This window comes from Typha angustifolia, chromosome 7, assembly GCF_048772165.1.
Source record: "Typha angustifolia cultivar Huaian chromosome 7, ASM4877216v1, whole genome shotgun sequence".
NCBI classification, from domain to species: domain Eukaryota; kingdom Viridiplantae; phylum Streptophyta; class Magnoliopsida; order Poales; family Typhaceae; genus Typha; species Typha angustifolia.
In genome coordinates this window covers 12,490,058-12,517,423 of record NC_133245.1, presented here as the reverse complement: position 1 = coordinate 12,517,423, position 27,366 = coordinate 12,490,058, and the positions used below count along the sequence as shown (strand labels likewise).

At 37.1% G+C, this 27,366-nt stretch overlaps 2 protein-coding genes across 6 annotated transcripts in view; one reads left to right on the top strand and one right to left on the bottom strand.

Annotated features, from left to right (window-relative positions):
* LOC140762225 (protein CHROMATIN REMODELING 20) overlaps nucleotides 1-10,143 on the bottom strand; it is a 37,902-nt gene extending 27,759 nt beyond the window's left edge. For 2 of the 5 annotated variants that reach the window (XR_012104709.1, XM_073099879.1), the window contains exons 1-2: nucleotides 9,908-10,143; nucleotides 5,819-6,189 (exon numbers count right to left, since the gene is read on the bottom strand). Coding sequence is in view for 3 of the 5 variants with exons in the window: in XM_073099879.1 (XP_072955980.1) it covers nucleotides 5,819-6,163 (345 nt within the window). In the remaining 2 variants the exon portion in view is untranslated. The remainder of the gene's footprint in view (nucleotides 1-5,818; nucleotides 6,190-9,907) is intronic. The other 3 variants (XM_073099877.1, XM_073099876.1, XM_073099878.1) reach the window with 3 other exon arrangements.
* An 8,759-nt stretch (nucleotides 10,144-18,902) lies between these two features.
* LOC140763248 (9-cis-epoxycarotenoid dioxygenase NCED3, chloroplastic-like) lies at nucleotides 18,903-21,267 on the top strand. The gene has a single exon (XM_073101347.1). It carries the CDS (start codon nucleotides 19,488-19,490, stop codon nucleotides 21,195-21,197), a length of 1,710 nt encoding a protein of 569 aa, XP_072957448.1. The 5' UTR covers nucleotides 18,903-19,487; the 3' UTR covers nucleotides 21,198-21,267.
* The last annotated feature ends 6,099 nt before the right edge of the window (nucleotides 21,268-27,366 follow it).

The following is a 27,366-nucleotide window of genomic DNA, read 5'->3' as shown; positions in this document are numbered from 1 at the left end:
CTGCCCTACATCTTTTCTTTCTTCACATCTTTGACATTTGTGGTTAATTCCATGTTTCCCTCCTCAATCCTCTCTCCTTCTGTTGTTCTTTATTTTAACATGCTAATATAGAAAAAGGCAGCAAAAATGATCTGGAATAATTTCATTTTTTTTTTCTTCCTTAGATATGGATGCATTTAGCTCCTTAAACCCTTATCTTTTCTAACATCAACACTATTCATATTACTAGATTATTAGGTTAAAATTCCAGCAAATTCCAATCCACAGATTCCAACTATGGAGGAATTCAAATTACCAAGTACGAAGATATAGCTACCTAATCAGGATAATGTTAGAAGCACAATCATTATCCAGTTTTCTTTTGGTCAAGATCTGTATCCTCTCATAAGAAAATGAACAACTAAATTAGAGTTCCATAATGTAGGATTGATGGTCATCGAAATTGTTATCAGTAGTTCAATTGCAAAAATAGTTTAATTAGACTTCATATTAAAGATAGAATGACAATAGGCTGAATAACCAGAGAAAGGTTTTCAAGATGCTCTCAGGAGATAAAGATTATCGATTTAGAGAGAAATCCATGCAACGGAAGCGAATGATGAAAAATAACTGATGAACTTTTGGATTTAGTATTAGCTGAAAACTGATTCATCCCTGAGAATATCCCTCTGAAGTTCTTTTTTCTAATCGATCAGGAAATAAGTTCACATTTTAAAGTTTGTAAGGTTTTGTATAATTGGCAATCTGTTTCAAAATATGATAAATGTATAAAAATCTCTAATTCTTGTATAAGCATATGCACTAGTTTTATGAAGATCTACAAAGAAACTCAGAGAGACAAATTTTCAGTTGTGGTTCTAACCATTCAAAAGTGGTTCTAACCACAAAATCAGAAATTTTTGGGTGCCAAGAATTAGAAAAATAGTTATAACTATTTTAAGAAAGAAAATAGGTAGAGCATTTTAATCTAAAAGGCATTTGAACGCACCCCAGGGCATTCGAACATACCTACGGAGATGCTTTTTCCATATGACATTGTGAATTCTTTTAAAGGGCTACTTGAACCTTTTGTGACAGAGGTACATAATAAGGTTTTCACCAAACCCTAGGGTATCTCTTCGATCATCTTATGAGAGGCATTTGGAGATCATCATCACACCTTTAAAAAGCTCCATAATAAAACTTAGTGAACAGCTTTTCTGTACATCCCATCTACCTCAAATCTTAAAATACCTTGTCTCGAGGGCTAAGAGGCGAAATCTTTAATCCTAACTGAGGCTGGGAACCATTTAAGGAAAGCAGTACATCGCAAGTTCGAGTAAGAAAGACCTTTATAGATAGAGTCGTGCATGTCTACGGGTGGTTTGTAAGTAGTTCGTGTAATTACTACAATTGATTTAGTGATTGGATCATACCAAGATTGGATTCATAGATTTCTTTTCTAAGTTTGGGGTTTTTCCATGTAAGATTTTGCGTATTTGAGTTGCTTGACTTACTTCTCTATATTCTACATCTTATTCTTATTTTGCTGTGTGGGAGATCATTTCTTAAGTCTATTAATTTCCAAAGTTGATTAGATCTTTGCATAGATCCTAGTTTCAGGTCGGGATAAACCGATACGACTGTTCCCGCTCGAGATGAGTACGGGAAAGAGAGAAAGAGAAAGGAGAAGAGATAGAAAGAGAGGTAGGAAGAGAGAGGGAAAGAGGAGGAAAAAAAGGGAAAGAGAGAGAAGGAGAAGGATGAGAGAGTTTGTTGGTTGTGGCCTTGCAACAGTAAGAGGTAGAGAGAAGAGAGAGAGAAGGGAAGAGATAGGAGAGAGACATGGAGAAAAAATAAAAAACTATGTTGGAGAGAGAGAGGTGGTAGTTGGTGAAGGTGAGGAAGAGGGAGAGGATAAGGGAGAGAGTTAGTAAATAAGAGAGTGAGAGAGAGTTAGTGAGAATTTTGTTATAATAATTTTTCCCCTATATACTTATGCCTAAAATTATTTTAGCCCTCTGTATTTTAAAAAATCTCAAATCAGTTCATATAGTTATGATTATACTAAAACCATAAGTTAATGAAGCACGCCCAAATGTCCCCATCGTATTTATTAAGAAAATAAATAAATTTTTATCTATTTTTTTTAACCACATATTTGTCTTGTTCCTAGATGTGATATAATTATTAAACATTATAAAAACTCAGGTTTAATAAAATTTACTATATAGTTAGCACAATCTAGAAAGTAAAAAAATAAAATATGTGAGAATTCTTTAAAGAGAAAAAATGCTTATATAAGAGTAGAAGGGCATTTTTGTCCATAAAAAATTAGAATTGAAGGGAATTCAGCCTGCCATTTAATTTTTTGAATTTTTTGGGCAAGGTTTGTTTATATAAGCCTCACTTTAGTTGTAATTACAGGGATCAGGATGGCCTAAGGAGACGACCCCACCTTTCTCCAGATCATCCAGCAGACGTTGAACGGCAGGAGGATCGGTTTTAGTTTGGACCTATCAAGAGTGTTGAGGTTTGGGAAAAGATTGTGTGTGCATAAGGCTAGAGGGTTGTGGGGGGAAATTTTGGCGGAAGCCCATTAGTCCGCATATACTGTAAATCCTAGAAAGACCAAGATATATCATAGTTTGCAAAGGTATTCTTGGTGGCCAGGTTTGAAGAAAAACGTGGCAGAGTTTGTTGCCAGGTGTCTTCTAACTTGTCAGCAGGTAAAGATTGAGAATCAAAGGCCCATTGATACCCTTCAACCGTTGGCTATTCCTAAATAGAAGTGGGAGCACATTACTATGGGCTTTGTTATAGGGCCACCCAAGACAAGAAGAAAGAAAGATGTTATCTGAGTTATTGTGGACAAATTAACTAAATCAACGCACTTCCTACCTGTCAGCATCACCGACTCGATGGAGCAGCTTGCAATCCAATTCAGGAATGAGATATTTTGCCAACATGGATTCCTGTCTATCACCTTAGATCGAGACCCCAGATTCGTGTCCCGATTTTAGCGTCATCTGCATATAAATCTTTCGAAATCAAGTTGCAGTACAGCACGACATATCACCCTCAGACGGATGGACAGATAGAGCGTGTCATTCAGGAGGACATGTTTCGAGCCAATGTGGTAGATTTTGGATTGTTGGGATCAACATCTGTCATTGATCGAGTTCGCTCATAATAACAGCTCCATTCCAGCATTGGAATGCCTCCTTAAGAGGCCCTTTGTGGACGCAAGTATCGTACACCGATCAGTTGGGACGAGGTGAGAGAGAAAGGTGGAGAATGCAATCCTGGTTCAAGCTACCATCAACAAGGTCCAATTGATCCAAGAGCGCCTACGCACTACTCAGAGCCAACAAAAAAGTTATGCGGATTGTCGTTGTTATGACCTCGAGTTCCAAGTTGGGGATAAAGTTTTTTTCCGAGTGTCACCTTGTAATAAAGTTTTCTGTTTCGGGAGAAATAGCAAATTAAGCCCTCGGTATGTGGGCCCATACGAGATATTAGAACGCATTGAACCAATGGCGTACAGGGTTGCCTTACCACCTGACTTGACGCAAATCCATAATGTGTTTCACATTTCCATACTAAGGGGTTAAATACATGACCTTTCCCATGTGCTTCAGCATGAGCATGTCCGCCTATAGAAGGATTTGAACTATGAAGAGCAGTCGGTGCAGATTCTTGACAGAGGGATGAAGACGCTAAAAGTCAAAATCATACCTTTAGTCAATGTACTCCGAAAGAACCATGCCGTGGAAAGGGCCTCGTTGGAGCGCAAGGAAAAGATAAAGCTAGCCTACCCTTTTCTTTTCGAATCAACAGGTGAGTAATCAAATTTCGAGTCAAAATTTTATTAAAGGTGATAGTGTTGTAACACCAAAAAAATAAAAAAATTGAGGTGAGAGGTAAAGCACATGCTCTCCCTCACCCTTCCTTTCCCTCCCCATGCCGGCTTGACAAAGAAACTCCTTTATTAAGCCAAAGCGAGAAAGGGGCAGGCCTAGGGCCTAGGCCCCCCGCCCCGCACGCTACCAACGGCGTACAAGGTGGGCGGGCCTCAGGCAGAGTGAAAGAGAGAAAATGAGAATAGCAAAAAGAGAAAGAGCTTGGGGACATCAATAATTGATGATCCTGGGTCAGATCTATAATGGATCTGGCCTAGTTTAATTAAAACCGACCGATCTCGATTTAGATCAGCCGATCCAACGAACCTTGTTTCTAACCCAATAAAGTGGGTTAATAGGCTGAACAGCCAGCCTCCTTATTGGGCCACGCGACCTGCTAAGGCAGAAGGCTACCAGGCACGAGCGCCAAACTAAATAGCAGGACAACCAAAGCACCGCCCCGCCATAGCAACCGCCATTTTCGCTTTTCAATACATTGTTTTGCACATGTAGTTTTTTATTCCTAAATAGGAATAATGCAGCAAAATACAAGAATTGTTATCCCAAAGGCACGAGACGCTAGTGTAATGCCGAGTCGGGATGTTATTCTTTACAAATCACACCCTGCATTTACCTATTTTGTGATTCACACCCTGTCTTTAGAAAATTTTTAACCCGACCCTTCATTTTTCTAATAATTATTATATCACACTCTAGATTAACGTGAATGGTATCAACAATAAAATATTCTGCTATAATATAATAACTATTATATAAAATATTCAAATTACTCCTATCTCCATCTTTTCATTCTCTCCCATCTTCCTCATTGGATTGGTTGAAAAGAAAGAGGAAGAAGAAAAGGATGAGGAGACGAGCAAAGAAGGTAGCGACAACTACCACGGGAGGAGATAGTTAAGGGGGAAGATAAAGAAAGATGCTGGGGGGTGGAGAGGTAAGAGAGGTGAGGATATTTTAGTAATTTAGTTAATATCAATTAGTCAAAATAACGTCAAAGTATTAAATAAAAATTATATAAAAAAAGAAGAGTTCGGATTCAAAATCCTCCAAGACGAAGTGTAATCACAAATAAATATAGGGTGCGATTTGTAAAATTTCCTACTCTTTTGACATACCAAAAAAATAATATTAAATCTTTTGAGAGCCTTAAAATTGGATTTTAAGGGCTAACATAAAGTCCTTCAACACTATATACTATAATTAGATTATAATCTCATCATATTTTTTTTCCCAATTTTTCTCAAAGCTTTTAAGTTCGGGCAAATAAATTTAGAAAAATTAGATAAGAATTTTTCTTTGATTTCTAAAAAAGTATAATCTATATAAATCAAGCACTACAATGCAAGAAGGTATCAAAAGGGATGAAAAAGACCTCAACTTAAGTTTGTTTAAAGTAAAATATACTCAATTTCTAGTGACACGCGTCAACACAATTGCCCATGAGGGAGAATTGGGATATCCCCGGTATCCGTCTCGATAATTCATTGACATGACACATAGCAGATACATGCCATTTGTGTCAATAGGCATGGCAATTTATGAACCACATATTGGTGGGAGACTCATGCACGAGGATTCAATCTTCGATTTGGTATTTTATTATACATTTGCATCAACTTCCATTGAGATGGACATTAGCTAAAACTTCCACTAAAATCTATGCCCTACTCAATATAAAAAGAAAAAACATTTACTAATTTTCTTGTGTGTTGAATGAAATTTCAGTAGATGCTAAGTAATTTTTTTGTGGGTACTCTGCTCAATTCTCTTAATTTGTTAACACATAGAAGAAATACAATCAAAGAAGAGGTATTTATGTCTAGCATCTTAAGCATGCCACTTTTAATGTAAAACAGGTCAAGCAAATTGTTTTGACTATGAGGAAATTATGAAGCAAAAAACAGAAACATACCAACCTCAAAGTTTGATTCATCTTCATTTCCAGAAGTTGGTTTTTGATCACTATCTGAATCACCACTGAACATGTCATACGAGTCACTTCCTAAATCTTCCTCCATAATATTTGGTTCTACCAGTCCTTCATCTTCTCCCTTTTCTTCATAATCTTCTAGTTCTACATCATTGCCCTCCTTATGCTCCCCCGTTGGAACACTTTCGTTAAATTCATGTACCTGCTTAATTACATATTCTTCTTTGTTTGAAATTTCCTCAATCACTAGAATTTCCACTTTCTCCTGCTCATTTAATTGCACAGGTTCCAGTTTCTTCAGTTCTTTCTCCATCTCACTGGAACTCTCCATCTTTCAAGTTTCCTTTTCTTTTTCTCCTGTTCAAAAATAGATAACTTTCAATATCACTTCCTGGTAATGTAACTTATGACTCAGATGAAAAGCTTCCTGCAGAAGATAAATACTAGAATGATTTAAATCCTTAAGCTCTGGGAACTTTTGATTGAAACTAATTTTAGAACGTTCAAGAAACCATATGAAAACTTATATACCAACTGCAATCATAATATTAGAATTTTCCAAAAGTAAATAGTTAGTTTAACACCACATTCTGCTTATTTGTACCTAGTCATCCTCCTATATGACAACTCAAGTCAAAGCACGTACATTTATGGAGTCTTACATTTGCATATAAAAAATGCAACTTTTCAAGCCAATTAAGATGGTACGTAATAATAAAAATGAAAATCAAAGTCAAGAAGAAGAAAGAGCATTGAATTCGCTGAAGAACAGAAAAAGGAAACAGATATAGCTGATTTAAATCGTGCAATTGGCACTAGATATCCATGTAATATAAAATTAACAGGTTAAGACCTCAACTTCATGTAGAAAGCAAGAAATGAGCAGCCATAATGGACCATCTTGAGCATCTCCTCTTGTCATTTGAAAAGCCTATAAAACTTTTCTCAATCTCAAAATTCTTTTCTAGTGGGGGATCTTCCCTAGCGATGTTGAATCTCAGTTTTGATTCACACTCCATGTTTTAAGATAATATTACAATCATGAAAGAGGGAAAAACGGAGTCATGGATGCACAAATCATGGTCTGAAATTTCATCTAAAATTGAGGTATTTCAGTCTTATTCGATCCGAAACAATCTCCTAAAACTAGCATCTCAAACAACCTTAACAACAAATGTGTTAACTAATGCGATCTAGATCAGATCAGATCACATTATAGGGACATTGGACTCAATGAATTGAGTCTAGTTATCTTATTTGCTTATTTGGTTCAGTTAAAGCCTTAATAGGTTAGGATTTTATTTAATTAGCTAAATTTAACTCTGTGCGATTTTGAAAAAATATTCGTAAAATATTCTACAAATGTCCGAGTAATATCAAACCAATTGAGTAATATTCTACAACTTTGGTATTCACGACTTCTCCAAATTCGAAATCTATCTGCAGAGAAATGAAGGATGAATCCGAGAAGATAAAGAAAACTGATTTAGTTAAATTTATTTTAGACTTTTTAATTTAATCTCTATAAATAAGGTCTTATGGCTTGTATCTTAGGCATGCTTGAAATGAAAGATAAATTGACTTTTGCCCTGGCATCTCTCTCAACTAGGCCGTCGACCTCAACATCTTCCTCCTCTTTTACCAATCAGCGCCATCTCTTCCATTGGCACGATTTCGTCTAGCTTCTAATCTCCCTCTTTCGTCAATCCCCCTAGTCCCGTAGGGCATGCCTATTTCTCTCCATTCGTCTCTATATCTTAATCGTCTCTACCCCCGTACAATCTTCACCATAGTTGTAGACCAATCATAGCTTTCAATCATATATCACATCTGCATCTGCATTCGCAGACCACCACCATCATCAAGCCGGTTCGTAATAATTAATATCAAAACCAACGTTCCTCAAACCATCGTGGCCACAACAAGATCGTAGGCAGCAAAGAAAACGAGCGAGCAAGGCTTGGAGATGAACCACATGGCTATTCGCGAGGACGAACGGAAGGCCTTTTCGATATCTCGCAAACCCTGGTGTTTGTGGTACAAACGATGTTAGAAATCAAGGCAACCCTAATGACATGAACCAAAATCTTCTAGATCAGATGTATGGTTCATTAGGTTACCTACGGCCCATCACCAGCTGCGAGATATTAGCCATGATTCAACCACACAACCAAGAACGGCACCAAAGTTAGAAAGTAACAATGCACAAACGCAAATTTACCTCATAAAGTATAGGCACTACAATTAACTTAAAACTAAATAATGGATTATGTATTGACTACTATACCTTGTGAATTTCCACCAACCAATAAGTGATTTCACTTTCATCATTTTACAACTAAAGGCTTCACCCTTATAAGTTTCCTTAATTTTCTATTTGTCAAAGGTTTCGACTTTATAGCAAACAGAAATTCATTACGTATCAAGTAAAATCAAGAAAAAATTGTCCTAACCCATAGGGCTTCCGCCACCACAGAGGTTATTATCATAACCTAGGCAGGAAAGAGTTTTTTTTCCCATTACTGGAACTCATAACCTCTCGAGTGCAAAAGCAAGCCTTACTATTACACCAAGAGACGTCCTCAATATACTAGGTCAAATCAAATTAAATACATAAAAAAAGAATACGCTAAGAAATTTAACAAGAAATTCATCTTGAATTATATCATTTGCAAGATTCTAAGTATCGGTTTCGGAATAGGGATTAGGTGCTTAAGAAGACAATATGTATCGATCATATCGACTATATTGGCCTAATATGAGATAGTTCCCTAGCCAATCATCTTTGTTGCTTTGATTTTGTAGTAGTTGTTCATTTGTTTGCTAAAGAATAAGGGTCCTTATCAGCCAATAGTGTAAGTCTTGGTCTTTGGCATTCGAACCCCCTGGCTAGGCATCCGAACACCAATACCTGATAGCAGAAAGAGGGTTTTGGTGTTTGAATGCCCAACAAAGAGACTCACCTAGAGTAGTATTTTCTAGTATTTTGTTAAGTCATTTGCTTAAGAGTATCTAATTATTGTGAGTCAGACTGAACCACTTGGGTTAGGCCGACCGAACACCATTATTGTGGAGCGCACCTACAAATAGCTGTGCTGCACCTGAGCAATTACTTCTGGAATTAATCAACTCTTCTTCTTTGTCTCTTCTCTCTTTCTCCCTCAACCTTCCCTCAATCCAGCAGACCACCAATATTGGTCAAGCTCCTTTTCCTTCCATTCGATCGCCCCTTTTGTCCCTGAGAAACGACTCACTCTCTCTCCTCTTCTCTGCCTTGCACAGCACTCTGACCTACCATACACCTCCATTAATCCACCTTCATCAATCCTAGCCGAGCTCCATCACATCCACCACTCCGACCCCCGTTTCGACGAACATTCTAATAGATTCGATCCTTCATCCTGGATCTACCAAATCCCAAAACATTATTCTGATCCATCTATTAATCAATCTCAAAGACTCTCTTAACCTTGATAGAAGGCGGCTCGTATCATGGCCTTCCGTTTCAGATGATTTGAATTGGGGATTGATTGAATCAGCATTGACCAAAATATGGATCGAGCTTAGCCGATACTTCAATCTATCCATAATGATTGACACTTTGAAGCATCTTCTTCAAGTTGCCACAATGCCAACAAACTTAGTAAATTCTTATGACAAAACTTATTAAAAGTCAAAATCTCCTTAACATAATGTTTTTATTCATTACTTATAGCAACCTAACAAAGAAATATCACAATATATTCACACCAACAGACACCCGCCACAAGTCTTGGCTCTTTAGGATGTGCAAATTCTTTCGTTCTATTCTTCTCTCTACCACGCGCATTGAGAATCTTAAAGCTCTAATCCCGATATTCTCTACCAATCAGCATACACCAATCGAGCAAAAGATAACAAAACGGCCACCAATTCAACTCAAATTTCAACACCAAATGCAGGTTAAAAGAACATTAAAGAATTCAAGAATTTCCAGCCGAGGAGGGAATAACCCCGCCGCTTACCTTAATCCACGGTCCAAATACAGAAATCCGGGAGAGACAACTAGGAATTAGGGTTTGGGGAAGGACGTTACCAGGATCGGCTAGGGTTCGAAATCGCACGGAGGAGCAAATCGCGCTTAGGTCCCGGTCCTTCGAGCTCTCTTTGGGAGGGGAGAGGGAGCGAAAGAGCGAGCAGAGGGGTACAATGGATTAATTTGAAGGTATCTATAGCGCTTGCCGCGGGGAACGCTCTCTCAGGCGCCGGCGAGTGGGGTGGAGTCGTAGCATTTCGGGCAGCGAACCATCTTCAACGTTGGAAAGAATTTTCGGTATTATAAGTTTGGTACAAAGAAGTAATAAGTGGGGCCGCTAAAAAGCCCGCGATTGCCCGGCCTGAGTTTTAGGTCAAAATCTTGTGTGCCCCAGTTCCCAGGCCAAGGCCTCGCCTCACTCAATTTCAACCTGGCCTGATACCTATAACTAACGTTTAATTTCTTGTTGCAAGTCCTAAGCATGTCAATAGATCATGAGAAAATGGGAGACATTGAATCCAAGTAATCAATGTGTTAGCATTCGCACATCGATCCCTCTAAGGAGGAGTTTGGATCAGCTCGCACCGAATCTAATTATAAATTATATTTTTTTTTTCTCTTTCTTATAATTAAATTTTTATAAATAGTGTTATTTTATTGTAATTGTGTGTTTCTACAGTAATATATCGTATAAAAGTTGGGAGGATACCCACTTATGAAGGTCATAAGTTGAATTTTATATAGTAAATTTATTGTTGACAAATTAGCTTTACGGCTCGGGTCAGAAGAATGATATTTAAACAAACTCATTACACATAGAAAATATACATTTGGTCTTAAATCAATGGCATTATAACAAACAATTAGGGCACTAAAATGCCAAAGTAGCATTATCCCTTATCTCCGACCAATATCATTTTTTATCATCCATTTTTTGTTTGATAATATATATATATATGCACACACGAAATTTAAAACACATAGAAGGTTGGAATTATACTTATATATTGTTCATCTTTGATATGAGAAAAGACGACAATTAGGTTGGTTTTATTCTTTTCCTACTTTTCAACCGATGGCTCTTAATGAGACAAGCAAGTTAGGGTTATAAAATAGAGAACAAATCTAGCCAATTTATAATAAATCAATAAGCTTGCACTGGATTCAAATAAGATCTAATGCTCATAAGTTCAGCAATATATCACCTAATAATATGGCTTAATGGTATGTCCCAAGATAAATTTGTTTAATTCAGTTTTCTAAATCCAATATTTAGAGCAATTAATAGAAAAACTAATATTATGAAACTCAAAATATCCCGAACCTTTGATCTTGTTTCATTGTGCAAGTCTAATTCCATTTATTATAATAATAATAATAATAATAATAATATCAAATCGAAGCTTTTAGTGTCTCACATCTATATTAAGAATTACAGTTATTTAAATTAATTTATAGATAACCAATTAACTACGATATAATATCTCAAACTACCAATTAGAATTCCTCATTTATAATTACTGGTAACAAATCGAGTAGGAACGTAATCGAATCGAATTTGATCAGATATGTACCATAATTGAATCTATTTCTATGTAATTTTTTCAATTATAGACTTGAATCAGATTTTAAATCAGAAAGTTAAACATAATATCTATATCGGAACCATTTATTGTTGAATCACTTCAAATATAAGTCGAACTTGGGCTATTTGCAGAAGAAAAAAACATCTTAAGTTTTAATAATAATAAGATTAAGCTCCTAAAACCGGCCGCATTTATTTTTTTATACTAAATGTTTTTTATATAATAAAATACGTATAATTTATATAAGATATGTACACAAAGTGTCTGATTTTACTATTTTAATAACTCAAAAAAAAAATTTATGCAAATGCCCGCATTGAATTATAATACAAATGGAACAATAGATAAGACTCTTATTTTTGTCAAATAAATGCATTTATATAAAAAATTCTAAAAAATATCACCAGTACGGTTGTCAAAATAAATGAGCGACTCGAGCTCTGCTCATTTTGAGCTGGTTAAATCTTTTATCCGATATAGAGATGATCATTAGGCTTGACTGGTCCGAATCTGCCCAATTTTAGTCGGACTAAGCACAGGCCGATCCAAGCCTGAGATAGTAGTGGGTGGCATGGACTAATCTTTTGCCCGTCCCATTAGGCCAGAAAGTTTGACCCACTACTCTCATATATGTCTCGACTCATAATGCATGCATATTCTTATGATTTTTTTAGTCCCACATTAGATATTCGGTAAACTATATATCAAAATATAAATATGTTCTCATAGAAGAAGATAACTAAATTTTATCATATAAGCATATTAAACTTAGCTCAACAAGATATAATATTTTTTAAATTTAACTCATTATGTTAGACCTATTATACCCAATCCAAGCCCAATATTTAATGGGCTAGTGGACGGTAATAAGTTAGAATATTCTAGCCCGACCCAAACTCGACCCGATCTAAATGATTGGTGAGTCAAGCCGCGAACAAATATTTAAACTAGGTTGGCCCAAAAAGCTAGGCCCGAACCTAGCTCCGCCGGCCTGGTGGTCAACTTTAGTCCAATGGCTCATATAAGGATTTTGGGCTCATTTAAGGCTTGGGCTTGATTAAGGCTTAAGCTCGGTGCATGACTGCAGGTCGACTCAGCTTTAGTTGAGACGAGCTTTGAGAAGAAAAAAAATAGAGCTAGTTTATTAAATGAGCTAAGCCTAAGCAAACCAGACTCATCTACACCCCTAATCATGAGATAATTATTTGCCAATCATTTATATCTGATGAGCACTTAACATTTTTAATGCATTACCAAAATAAATGATGATATATAAATGTTTAGATGTTATCGGTTGTGATAAATAGTATAGCATAAAAGTTCATTTTCCTCTCTTTCTCTCTTTAGCTTGGCCATGTAGATAGACGATGACATATAGAAAGATTTTAAATTATTATATATTATAATATATCATCAGAACCTCAACAAATTGATACATTGATATTGGATCCGACCCGGATCAAAACGGATCTTGTAGTCATGAAATTAAATTCGACCCATTTTATAAATAGATATGAGATTTTGTAATTGGATCCGAGCTAAATGGGTTAACGAATAAAATCGATCCGGTTACAGCAATTAAATCCATAATTAACCTTTCGTCTTAAGATCTAAGCATATATTAATTACATGCCCTAAAATATCTTCTAAAGTTTCTAATACTACTAGAAAGGAACCCATTTAAATTGAGAAAAAAAATATACATATTTTGAGCTAAAAAGCGAACAAAAAAACTAATCAAATTAGCCGAAATAGATCGAGAGACCTATCTCATGCACACAATATAGTGCCTAATTAAATCAGTGCATTTATTGCCGACTTATCACCAAGAAGATGTATGACACAGAATATTGCATATATACGTGTGATTGATTAGTTAAATATGCACCAATGTATCAATCAGAATATGTCCGCTCAAATTTTAAACTTATTTATATCTATCTAAAGAATGATTAGATGCGTGTGATTGATCCGCACTAAATTTATAATTTTATATTATTTAAATAGAATTTATCAAACTTTATATATATATATATATATATATATATATATATATATATAAATAGATCACCAACTTAATTATTTTAATACAAAATAAGAAAACCAGCCGAAAGTACGAGCTGAACACAGTCGCGGATCAGCGCATTGGAACAAGTTGACATAAATAATATTCCAACAAGCGACAAGGGGCCAAAGGGGTGGGGGGGAGATGAATCATTACATAGGATTTGAAACATAATGAGTCCAAAGATTATTCCTCCTTGGACTCTAACTAAGCATAGTGTTTCGTACTAGTCATCATCTGTTTCGCTTTCCAGTAAAGAAATGGCACGTTATCTCATAAGTTTGTGCTTTTGGTACGTGGTTGGAACAAAAAGTCTTCCTGGTGTCGACCATCACCAACCTATATGGATAACATTTCTTATAAACAGCACTAGAAATCCCTACTTTTCTTAATTTGGCCGGTCATATTATGCGCTGGGCGGCCTTTATTTATTTATTTATTTATTTAAGATTTATTATGTTTTTGACCATAATTAATTTATTAAAATGGACTACCGTCTAAACTTATTATTAAAAGGAGTTAAATTAATTGTGACCCTACTTAAAGCGCTAAAATATCTAACGCTTTACCTTTAAAAGAAAAATACTAATGAGATGAGCTTTTGTTTTTTTTTTCCAAGAGTGAAATGGTAAACATTTTAGTATTTCTCGTTGTAGTTAATGATATTTTCAGTGTTTTATAATATAAAATGGTGAACTCGTTGGCATTTTATAATTATAAATAGTGATAATATAATATTTATTATTCTTATATTTTAGCATAATAGAGTGTTCCGAGATATCTGATACACCACATCTAAGCACAATTTTTCAGCTCTCATTAATAACCAAAAAGCATTATGACTTGCTCAACTCTTAGTGTAGATCGACTGATTAGAGTCAACCACAATACAACTTCCTTATATGAATGTTTTCATACAAAAAGTGAGAAAATGCACATTTACAACAAAAAAAAAAATTTACAAATAAACAATCATCGGGCAACTCTAAAGGAAAATATATTCGAACACATTAATAATAATAAAGACATTTTGGTGATAGCATAATATTTACATATTTGAGGATCCACAAAACACATGTAAAACTAGTAAATTCACATCAAACCATATTGAAATTAAAATCACTAAATAACATATATTTACATTAAAATATTTCAAGTTTTAAAACAAGTATCTATCCTTTTGGTATATAAAATCGTACATGTTGTGGTTTATTTTTTTTTTTTCATAAGCTGTGAAGTAGGCATGTCTACATCTACTGGCTGCTTTCCTGTAGTCTGCTCTCTAATCGGCTTTTCTCTAGTCGCATCCTCTATAATCGACTCTCTAATCGGCTCCTCTCTAGTTGACTTCTTTCTAGTCGTCTCCTCTATAGTCGGGTCATGTATAGTTGCCTCCTCTATGACTTATTTCGCAGTAGTTGTACTTCTCTCTCTTGCTCTACCTATACCTTTTTATCTCTAACTCTAGAAGGTGGTAATGGCTGATGCTCTGCAAGAGCTGACATTGGCCTATGCACTATAGGAGAAGCATATATATATATATCACGACTCATCAACCATCTGCAATGCATCGGCACACATGTCAACAACCACACTCACCAATGCTTGACCACCACTACTACATGTGGCATGTGCATTTGAGCCTCAATAGTGAATATTGAATAAAGAATGAACCTACACCATATATTAAGTAGTTAGTTAATTTTTTTTGGTAAATCTCAAACCTTTTAAAATATTACAATTTATACTAAACATACAACAACCTCAATAGTTGAGCTAGAGGGCAAAAATCGTATATGTAGCCTATCTGATAATGGACAAATCAACCTTTATATAATTCTCCTATACCATAACATGTATGGATTTCTATAACTCATCACTACAACCTCCGACTATGATCCACTATGCTAGCTTCATGCTACTCTCATATGGCAATATGCTCTGTATAGTGAGCCTGCTAATCATAAGTGCTCTTATCATGCTTATCGATAATGTGAAACTTGTCTGTAGTATTGCATGAAGTATGAATTTGATGAGTCCGACCAAATTGACGCATGACTCGATCTGGAAAATGCCACTTAATAATATCAAAATAAATAAGTGGTGGCCTCAGCTTTCAATTATTTCTATCTATTGTACATATTGCTAGTAATTTAGCCAATGCTTCTATATATGGCTCTCATATAATCTGCACATTAGTAAAATAAGTTGAATATATTATGTTAGAAGTAATTTTATATATTGTCATATATTACTTGATCATCATGTTCTTGGTCAAGTTGGTCTCGATAAAAACACAATATATGTAGTGCCGAATTTTAGTTATAACTTCGCTTGCACTTTCACATAGTACTAAGTGCATCACCCGGCTGAGACTAAGTCAGTTGAGACTCCTTTGGCTCAGTACTGACAACCTCAGCGAGAGCCAACTGTTTGTCATGCCTAGTCATATGTAGTCGTTCTCATATCCAAACATATAATTATCTTAATAACTTAAACAAAAAAAATATAATTATATGTAAGTACTTACCAAAAGATCAATTTATACATACTTATAATAAAACAAGTAGCCCAGCTATCTCTTCTACATTATGTTGACTAACACGAAATAGCTCTTAATACAGTACTACTAATGTGACACTTTTCTAACTAAGTCTGCTAGTATAGTCCAACTCCCGTAATAGTGGAAGATAGATCAATTACACTGCATCTCCAGGCTTGTTTGTAAAAATGAAGCGCCCCATGATCTTTAAAATATAAGCCCTAGCATACTATCTAATCATCTAAACATCAGCATCTACCGGAAAGGCGTCAGATGTCTCCCTCAACTAATGCATGCGTAGCAATGAACCAAGTCTCACTGTCTAAGGTGAGATAACTACTAGGAGCTCTAGACATAGACCATCTCACTAAATAGCTATGGTCCTAATCACACCAAGCTCATGAATGTATAGACTAATAATATAGCAATATCCTATAACGTAATAATGATCTCTCCAACATTCATATGAATGTGTGTGTCTCTGGTCGCCAACGCTCTACTGATGTAGTAATTAATATCCAATCAGTATGTATTCTGACAAGTCGATATGCATAGTAAAATCCGGTCTACACTAGGATATCAACTATTTGTGGATTAGCCTCACATAGTCCCATAGTACGCATAAAATAGCGCCTACATATTAGAAGCCTTGAATCCTAAAAGTAAAAATGTGAACTATAATTAGAAAGTTTAGCCTAAAAAAAGTAAGATATAATCAACAATATAAACCTCGCCCCTCCATATCACCTCTATTCTATGGTGTCTTTACAACCATAATATAGATGCATCGATAGGCTCTAGGTACTCTGAAATACAATCCTAGAGTACAAGCAAGTAAGGAACCAACTCCAATTATCAACATTCTCACTCTCGACTATAGCATATGTGAGATAAAACACACAATCATTTGCATTAGTAGTGACTACAACAAATAAGTCTCTTTATATTTTTCATAGAGATATGCACCATCAATATTTAACACCGGCTTATAATATGCAAATCCCTCAATGAAAAGACTAAATGACCAAAACCTATGTTTAAATAACTCTGTATTTGGTTCATCTGAATGGACTTTCTTCCATAACACAACTGTACTCGAATTCTTATGTTGTAATTTATGCATGAATAATGACAATTAGTTATAAGAATCAGCCTAACCACCAAATACATCTTTAATGACCTTTTGTTTGCCTTCCAAGCCTTTTAATATAAAATTTGATAGTAATACTTTTCATAAATGTGAGTTTGCAGCTGAGCAACACTAATGATTGTATCGTTATTGATAAACATTTTAATTTTATGTGCGACAAATTTTATATTCAACTAACGATGGTCTTTACTTAAAGAAAGATTGAAACAAGTATGTTGACTATTATATTTAGTAATTTTTTAAATTCTATGTCTCTTACGTAACACTGCTTGTAAGCTCTATTGGCATATATCATCTTATTTGCATTTAGTATATAAATTGTTAGATTTTAACTTTAAATAAATGATGCATGCTAATAGCATTTATTTCTAAATATATTTGTACTTCTTTTTTGCTCATAAATAACATCCCAACATGTAAATCATCACAAATATACCATGGAGGATCAGCAAGTGGATTAATAACAGCAACACTTTGTGTCAAACCTACATTATACAATTATAGCATCGGGTCAAAATTATCGATTGGATTGACTACAATTCCATTAGACTCATTATCAGTTAAATCACCCTCTAACAAAGCATCCATATCCTCTTCATTAGATGTTTCAAATGATTTGTTATCTTGTAATATATTGTATAATACATGAATATTTTGTTCACCTTAAATAATGCGTGCAATAGCTGTATAGCAGATTGATCATAACTATAACAATAAGGGGAAGGAGAAGAGGGGTGACGCAGTGACGCGGTGACGCAGTGACGCGGTGACGCAGTGATGATCCTCAACATGATTTGTCGGATAGAGTGATACAGCACCATAAGCGTCGATGGATCACCGAAGAGAGTGAGGGAGAGAAAATGGAGTGCAGCGACTTGATGGTGAAGAGATGAGGATTTGAGAACTATTGATTAGTTACTAGTTAAGGTACGGGTTGAAGTCACATGAGACGCTGAAGCGTTCAGCATCTCACCTTAGTGAAAGTATGAAATGTTAAACTCTTCAGCATTTTATTACTATGAAACGCTGACGAGTTTAGCGTTTTCTATTTAAGACGCTTACCACTTAGGCATTTATTTTGCAACTGCTTTTATACCTCAGAAAACAAGCTCTAAAGTTTTAGAAACCCTACTAAAAACACTAAAGTTATTAGAATTTTACCAAAGCTACTGAACTAGGCAGCGTTTCTTTAATGCTTAACCCCAACGTTTAACTGACACGTTAATTCGTTAATAAAGACAAACGCTTAAATGTTCAACATTTCCATTAAGAACAAAAGTGCCGAAAAGTTTAGTGTTTTACCTAGAATAGTAGAGTACTCAACTTATAAGCATTTTTACTAAGAATATAATTAACTTACCTCTTTCGATAATAAGTTTGGACGATAATCTATTTTGATAAATTAAGTTTCAAACGGTGCTATGTTGGTCAAAAACTCGTCTATTTATTTTTTTATCCATAAATTATCAAATTATCGTACATGTTTATCCTTCTATATTTTAGAAAGTAAGAAATATAATTTTAGTTTACAAAAATACTCTCCCCTTCTCAGAAGGGCATTTTGGTCTTTTTAAATTTTTTAATAGTCGGAGAATCTGTATGTCATAAAACAATTCAAGAGGCACGTGTAAATAGTAACAGTGTAAATAGTTTAAGCGTAATAAATTATCTCTTTTAACTTTTGCTGACTGTAAACTAAACTAATCTTGCAAGGAAGCTTATAGTTGTTATAAATTAAATAAACGATGCCATCACCATATTCCTTATGTATATATAAGGAATATAACGTGGGATTTTCTAAACATTGCCATCCGAAAAATGTATTTGTGCATGAGTTCCCTCGTGGAACTAAATCGCCTTCGCCCAGGACGGTGGTACTCCCACTGTCCTCCAACCGCACAAATCCAAACCATCCCCTTCACTGGGACACTTGTCATCCCGACGTCGTCGTCTCCCTCCACCTCTCCCCCTACCTAATACCGCCATGAGAGCACCCCGGAAATGGAAACGTAGCAGAAGAAGAATTAGTAGTATTCACTGCACCCGAACGAAGTAGCTTCCGCATAATCCAGGGGCGTCTTGGCCTCGTAGCCGTTCCCACGTCCCTCACCCCAACCCCCGGGGCGTGGCCTCCACCTTCCATCCCACATGGAGCCCACGTGGGACCACCGATCTTACCCCACCTCCACGTGTCCTCCAACTAGATCCATACTCCTCTTCTTCCGATATTGTATATAAATGTTTGCCCGTTATTTAATTTACGCCACATCGAATATAACGTCCGCCGTAGCCTTGGCATGTCTCTTACTACTCCTAATCGTTCCACATCCATGGTGCTCACTTCGCCTTCTAAGAAGGCCATCCCCATTCCTAAGGAGCTCGATAAGGTAGCTACGAAGCCGAGAGTTACCAGGAGGATTAGTACCACGAATGCCCCGGAATTATCTCGAAACCCGTTGCAGAAGCTTCTAGCGTTCGCGCTCGATGCAGTGGAGGAGAAAGTCGTCGTACCGTTGGAGAGGAAGCGTCCGCTGCCTCCTACATCCGATCCGTCCGTCCAGCTGGCCGGAAACTTTGCTCCCGTGCCAGAGTCGCCGCCCGAGTCCCGCCTCGAGATTCACGGCCGGATACCGGCGGAGCTACACGGCGTGTATATCCGAAATGGCGCCAACCCGATGTTGGACCCGTCCGGGCCCCACCACCTGTTCGACGGCGACGGGATGATCCACGCAGTGCGGCTTCTGGGCCCCGCGGAGGCGACCTACTCGTGCCGGTTCACCCGCACGAGCCGCCTAGTTCAGGAGGCGGCCTCCGGCAGCCCCGTCTTTCCTCGTTGCGTCGGCGAGCTTCACGGCGCCACCGGGCTAGCCCGCCTCGCCCTCTTCCACCTCCGCGCCGCCTTGGGGATGGTGGACGCGGCGCAGGGGGCCGGCGTCGCAAACGCCGGCTTGGCGTACTTCGCCGGCCGCCTCCTCGCCATGTCGGAGGACGACCTCCCGTACCACATACGCCTCACCAGCGATGGCGACCTGGAGACGGTGGCGAGGTTCGACTTCGAAGGCCAGCTCAACTCCCCCATGATCGCCCACCCCAAGATCGATCCCGTCTCGGGCGAGCTGTTCGCCCTCAGCTACGATATCGTGAGCAAGCCCTACCTCAAGTACTTCCACGTGGATCCCTCCACAGGGGCCAAATCAGACGACGTCCCCATCACCCTGCCGCAGCCGACCATGATGCACGACTTCGCGATCACCGAGAACTACGCCATCATGTCCGACCACCAAATCGTCTTCGACCTCTCCAGAATGTTCCACGGCGGCTCTCCCCTCTACTTCGACACGCAAAAGATGCCACGCTTCGGCGTGCTCCCAAAATACGATCGAGACGAATCAAGGATGATTTGGATCGACGTCCCAGATTGCTTCTGCTTCCATCTCTGGAACGCGTGGGAGGAGGACGACGGTCGGACGGCCGTGATCATCGGATCCTGCATGACGCCGCCGGATGCCATGTTCTTCAATCGAGCGGACGGCGAGCAAGAGATGCGGAGCGTGCTATCCGAGATCCGGCTCGATCTGACCACGGGCGAATCGAGCCGGAGAGAAATCGTGCCGGGCGTGAATCTCGAGGCGGGTCAGGTGAACCCGAACCTGCTCGGTCGGAGGAGCCGGTTCGCGTACATGGCGATCGCGGAGCCATGGCCGAGATGCAGCGGGATCGCGAAGGTGGATCTGATGACCGGGGATGTGATGCGGTTCGAGTACGGTGACGGCCGGTTCGGGGGCGAGCCGACCTTTGTCCCGGTCAGTTCAAAGGAAGGAAAGGAGGACGAGGGTTACTTAGTCGGGTTCGTGTACGACAAGCGAAGCGGCCGGTCTGAGCTGTCGATCGTGGACGGGTCCAGCATGGAGTTGGTGGGGACGGTGAGGTTACCGACGAGGGTGCCGTACGGGTTCCACGGGACGTTCATCAGCGACGAGGAGCTTCGTCAGCAGAGGAATTTTTGATCTCTTTTTTTTTTTTTCTCTTTTTGTGTGCAGTTTTTGTAGGTTTTATTTTTTAGTCTTATACAAAGTTATTGGAGTAAAGTGTAAAGAAATAATTTATAAATAAATGCTTTCTTACTTTTAAAGTCCCGTAAGTTTCAAAATTATACCTTTTCATATTAAAAATAATAAAAGTATTATGAAAATAAATAAATAATGAACGAGCACTTAGTCCACGTAGTATTGGGAATCTTCTGTCTTGGTCCAGTTACTGTACTAAAAGGGCTTGGGTTGGCCGGATGTATATATGTAGGACTGTCTGTGGTCCAGAGGGATAAGGCCTACTTGCCTTCGATTGAGTTCGTCTCTCTCTCTTCCTTTTTCTCTAGATAACATAGCTAGATAACTTAGCCAGATAACATAGTACGAATCTCTCATTCGCAGCTTAATCCACTTGAAATTGGTCACTGAAGGTAGAGGATTACTGGCTACTACTACCCGGTTTTCTGGTCACGGTTTGGGATTTGACTGGTGTACAAATGGTCTACTCGGAATGGAGCAAATTTTCGTGCAATCCAAGCTGCAGATGATCTGCTGCCCAACTAGAATATTTAATTTGTTAGGTGAGAAGCACGTGTCCGATGATCTAACCACCCACCGACTCTAATATTTAATAGAGATAGTAGGTACTTTTCCCTATGACCATAGTATAGTATAGTTGATAAGTACTATTTCTGAGATCATGGGGTTCGACTCCAACTCTAACTTCAAATAATTATTGCGAAAAAAATTGTCTGATGGTTTGGTGACTTACTCCAACTCCAAATTATATATTTCTCTCGTCCATCTATCAAACGTTAACTCTAGCGGGGCCGACGGGGATATTTAGATAAGACAAAGTTAGTTATTTATTTAATTAGAATCCGTTCGTATCAATTATAATTATTTATTAAATTTAGAATTTTTTTAATTATTATTCAAATAAACAGATTAATACTATAAATAAAATTTTGATACTATAAATATATTATTGTTATAAAATACTAGTTATGAAATAAGTTTTTTTTTCTTATATAAAAGTAATCCAAGTATATAACTATAAAATAATAATAAGAGGTTAACTATATATATAATTATAAATAAAACATAAGTATATATAAAATCTAGTTATAGTTAATTTTTGTAGCTCTTAGTCTTCACTTTATTAATCACTAATTAAGGTGCTAGAAATATTATCTATATATATATAAGAACATGCATAGAAATATATATAAATTTGCTTATTATTAATTAAACTAGATATATTAATCTAATAGTAACAAATAAGCTACAGATACCAATATAGTTATAGTCACAATTAATTAATCATTGTACTACTTATTCTTAGCTAACAAATATTTTTAAGAGTATAGCTTATTGGACAATTTAGTTGCCCAAATTAACTTAGAATTAACAAAAGAAAACAAATCAAAGAAAAAGGAATTAAACTAAGATCCCTCAGCTGTAGAGAGGAGGAACCGAGAAAAGAAGAAGAAGAAGAAGAAGGCCAGAGTCGCCAAGAGGAGGAGAGAAAGAGGGAGCGCGCGAGAGAGAGAGAGAGAGAGAGGGAAAAAGGCGGCGGCGGGTGCGGCGGCGGCGGTCCCCACCGCGGCGAGCTAGCCCAGGCCGGCAGCTGGTGGCGCGTGGCGCCCTCAGCCATTGCATGGCACGGTTGCATGGCACGAGGCCATGCCATGCAACCATTAAAATTTTTAATATTTTTTTTATTAATTGGTCATTTTAATTTTATTTTATGTCATATATATTTTTATTCCAAATCATTATTCTAGTTTTAGGTTTGGGTTAGTAACCCAAACCACTACGAGGGCGACAGAAGAGTCCCTCTTCTCAGATAGGGGGGGGGGGGGGGAGAAGATGCCCAAACACTATAGGATAAATAAAAAGAAGAGGTAGCGTAGCGTCTTCCTTTCCTCACTGCTTCACAGACACAGTAAATGTGATCTGGTCATGGTCCAGTCCAGTCCAGTCCAGTCCAGTCCACAAGTCAACATCACGCTTGCTCTCATAAGATGGCACGACCGGGCCCACGCTAACCTCCGACCATCGTGGAGGTACTCACCGGCCTCGTGGCCTATGTACACGTGGGCCTTCACCATTGGCCGGGCAGCACAGGATGGAATGGGGCTTCACGTGGAGCATGCATTCAAGTGGGCGGGAGGATCGATGGTCCTCCCAAGTTACGATAACCGTCCGATGTACCAGAGACGGACCTCGATGTGCGTGTGTCTCCTCTCCCTGCCCCTCGTCTCCTTCTCAATCCGTACGCCAAGTGCCACGAACACAGTAAACGCTGGCGTCAGCTAACGCGTAGATAATTGTAGGATGAGGAGGTGGATTGGGAGGGGGGGGGGGGGGGGGGGGGGGTGGGGCCTCCTCCTGCTCTCCACGTGGTCCCAGTCAGAGGGGTATCTCTCTGACGTATAAATAATTTGCTTCTAGATTTGAATGATGTGGTTAGAAATAAGAAAGCAGGCTAATCCACTAAAATCTCGCCACGTGTCCTAAGCATCCTCCTCCTGATGTCCTCCAAGTTGCTGCGGACTCTGGTGTGCTGGCTTTCTCCTAGTTGCAGAGGTACAGTGATAAAGACCAGTTTTTATCAGAAGAAAAAAAAGATTAAAAAAAGTACTGTGATCATTATTTATCCTTTTAATTTTTTCTTTTTCTTTTTCGGATCATCCTTCATCGAAGCCACGTAGAGATCCTAAAACTTACACATAATTTATTTTGATTTCCTTGAGTTAGATCCTCCTAATAATCTCTAGTTCAACTCCTTTGAACGGCTAGAAGTTCCAGATAATGTTTGACTAGCACTCAAACTCAAATTATTGCTTGACACAATAATAGAAAATTAAAGCTTCTTTAGGTGAAGTTTTGACTAGTAGAGTGTTCACTTGAGTTACTGTGTGTTTACTTAGCTTAGAAACACATAATCACTCCTATGTATTTTTTCCGTCAATGTGCACCATACTGTTATCTTTCTTTGTTCTATCATCATTGAAAGTATGATTACTATATGTGTAGATGATACTCCTCGTAGAGATCCTAAAACTCATACATAATTTATTTTGATTTCCTTGAGTTAGATCCTCCTAATAATCTCTAGTTCAACTCCTTCGAACGGCTACAAGTTCGAGATAATATTTGACTAGCACTCAAACTCAAATTATTGCTTGACACAATAATAGAAAGTTAAAGCTTCTTTAGGTGAGGTTTTGATTAGTAGAGTGTTCACTTGACTTACTGTGTGTTTACTTAGCTTAGAAACAGATAAGCACTCCTATGTATTTTTCGCGTCAATGTGCACCATACTGTTCTATTTCTTTGTTCTATCATCATTGAAAGTATGATTACTATTGTCATCTTGAATTGATTGACTCCTAAATATGGATATTAAAAAGTATATTATAATAGAGATATAATTTATAAAAACTCAATTAAGAAATCATATGTTGTGTCATGCTTCTAAATCAGTAAAAAAGAATGAGTACATTGAAGATAAAAAATAAAAAAAAAACATTCTTATCGCTCTAGCAAATTTAGAAAATTAATGGCTCTTTCAAATTGAGAGAATATTAAAGAACCAAGGAGAGAAAAGATTAGCTACAAAATATTCAAACAAAGGCCATTAGCAGCAATTGCAGCAGCATTGAATATTATCTTATAAGAACTAGTATATAGTTATATGTGAAGCAATTACGTTCAGAGGGAAGAGCATAGGTTGCTATCTGCACAGCCATGAAACAATGACAACAAAAATATGATGCATGCAAGCCTTTTAAAGCCCACTCTTATGCACTAGTCACAACATAAGCAGCAGGCACTTTGATAGAAAGGCTTACAGTTGACTTTCTCAATCTGCAGCTTAACATCCTAACTGTTTACTTTGTTTTGAATCCAAATACACTAGTGTGGAATGACCTCATTTGATTGAAAGGATGCAGTAAACTTGGAACTTATACAATAGTTTTGACCAGGTTTCTGGGGCATTTATTTAGGTGGGATTCCAGACTGCATGCTGTAACTCACTTGGATCTTAGTCATGTGCACTGTTCTCACGTTTGTCTCATTTCAGAAGACAAACTCCCCGCATTGGGGAGCCAATTGATCCATGAGTAGAAATGGATTAACCATTTAAATAAATATAATAATAAATGAATTTACCATTTAAACAAACATAATATATCCATACAATACTCTTAATATTTTTAATTAATTGACAAAGCAGAGGAAAGGGAGGTGTCAGCACCGCGCTCCAGATGTGGCAAGTGGAGGAGGCGGTGCGAGAGAGGAAAGGGAGGAGGAGGCTCTCAATGTTGAAGGCTCTTGAGATAGAATTCTAGAAGTCCTAAAATTGAAGTTCATTTGAAACTTGTTTGGAGTTTGTTTGAAGTCTATTTGAATCTTGTTCGAAGTTTGTTCGAATAAAACTTTTTCGAGAACTTCAGAAAAATAATGCTGAGTAATTTGTTTGAAGTTGTTTGAACACGATTTTTTCGAGAGCTCCAGAAAAATAATATTGAGTAATATATTTGAAGTTGTTTGAATAAGATATGCCCGAGAGCTTTATAAGTCATTCAAAACAGTTTTCAATGGGTATATTCAAACATGTCAGAAAATATTTACCTTCTTAGTTCAGATTAGGGTTTGAGAAGTTCCTTTTTAGAGGCTATAAAAGAAAAAGTTTTAAAGAGAATGGGACAACTCCAAGATGCCAAAAGAAGCTCCTTAGAGATCATTTAAAGGAGGAGTTGAGGAGATTAATGCTTTATCTTGTTGGAGTTCCACTGTATTAAAGATTCAATTTAACTTTGTCTCAATAGTTATAGAGGCAAGCCTACAATATTAAGGGTCATGAAGGTTGAGTACCAAACATGGGAAGCGGTGCATTAAAGGGGAGCCAAACAAAGCATCATTAAGAAGATTGTCGAAAATAACAATCGAATTATAAGTGTTTTGTGACCGCTATTTTTATAATGCTTAGTTTGATCTTATAAAAAAGATTCGTAGTTTTTTTTATCCTTAGTTGATAAGGAGTTTTTCCACTTTAAAATTATTGCGTTTCATTGTGCCATGTGTTTCGTATTATAATTATCTCTTATCATTCTAAGAAAATAGATATTTTAAAGATAATTAAATATTTTCACTGCCCTACCACTTGTTCCTCTTAGATTTATACTAATTAATAAAAGTGACCCTAATCTTTTGTCCCGAGAAAAAGGAATACATGTGAAGTGGAGTTGAGATATCACCAACAACAAATGGCACAAGTTGACATTGCTATTCTAACAAGCTGTGGCAACTGTCTCTAATTAAGTAGGGAAAAGCTTAGTAGGAGACAGAGGTATTTGCACTAAAAAATTATTTATTTTTTAAAATAGTAAGAAATGATTTTTATGTACATCTCTTATGTAAAGTATATGTTATGCACTCAGTTTCAAGAGTTTAATCTTATTAATACTAAAACCTATAATAGTCTTTTTCTTTTGGTGCAAACAGCCCCATTATGTACTTGTACAATTAGTTGGGACCTTAGCCTCACAACTCTGTTTCCTTTTATCCTTTCTTTCTTTCTTTATTGTTTTTAGAGATTAGTGTAAACCTATTGCATTCTAATTAGACCATAAATGGTTACTACTGGAGGTTGAACTAATCCCGGGAATCAGAGGTTGAACACCTCTGAGAATCACTTTGTTTGTAGGCTATGATTAGATGTCCTGGTTTGCACCTTAACTCTTTGAGATAAGGTCTTAAAACTCAAGTTTTTCACTGTTATAAGTAATGCCATATTTGTTTATCACTTGTATAATTTATTGAAAGTTAGAATAGAAACTAGATGAGTTGTATAACAACCAACTAGTTCAGCGACTTCTACTAAAATTTAAAAGCCTCTATAAGATAATTACTGTCTTAAAGGAATAAATTATTTTCTGGTTAAGTAATTTTAAAATATAAGTCATTGAATCAGAAAGCAATTTATATGCAGTTTTTTCCCCCCAAAGACACTTTGCATTTTTCTTTTTAGTGGTTTTTAAATTTTGTTGATATGGAATTTTGAAATATGCTAGATGCATACAAAAGTTTGGAAGAGATAGATTGGTTAGAAACTCTAAGATAAGGAGATTGTTCT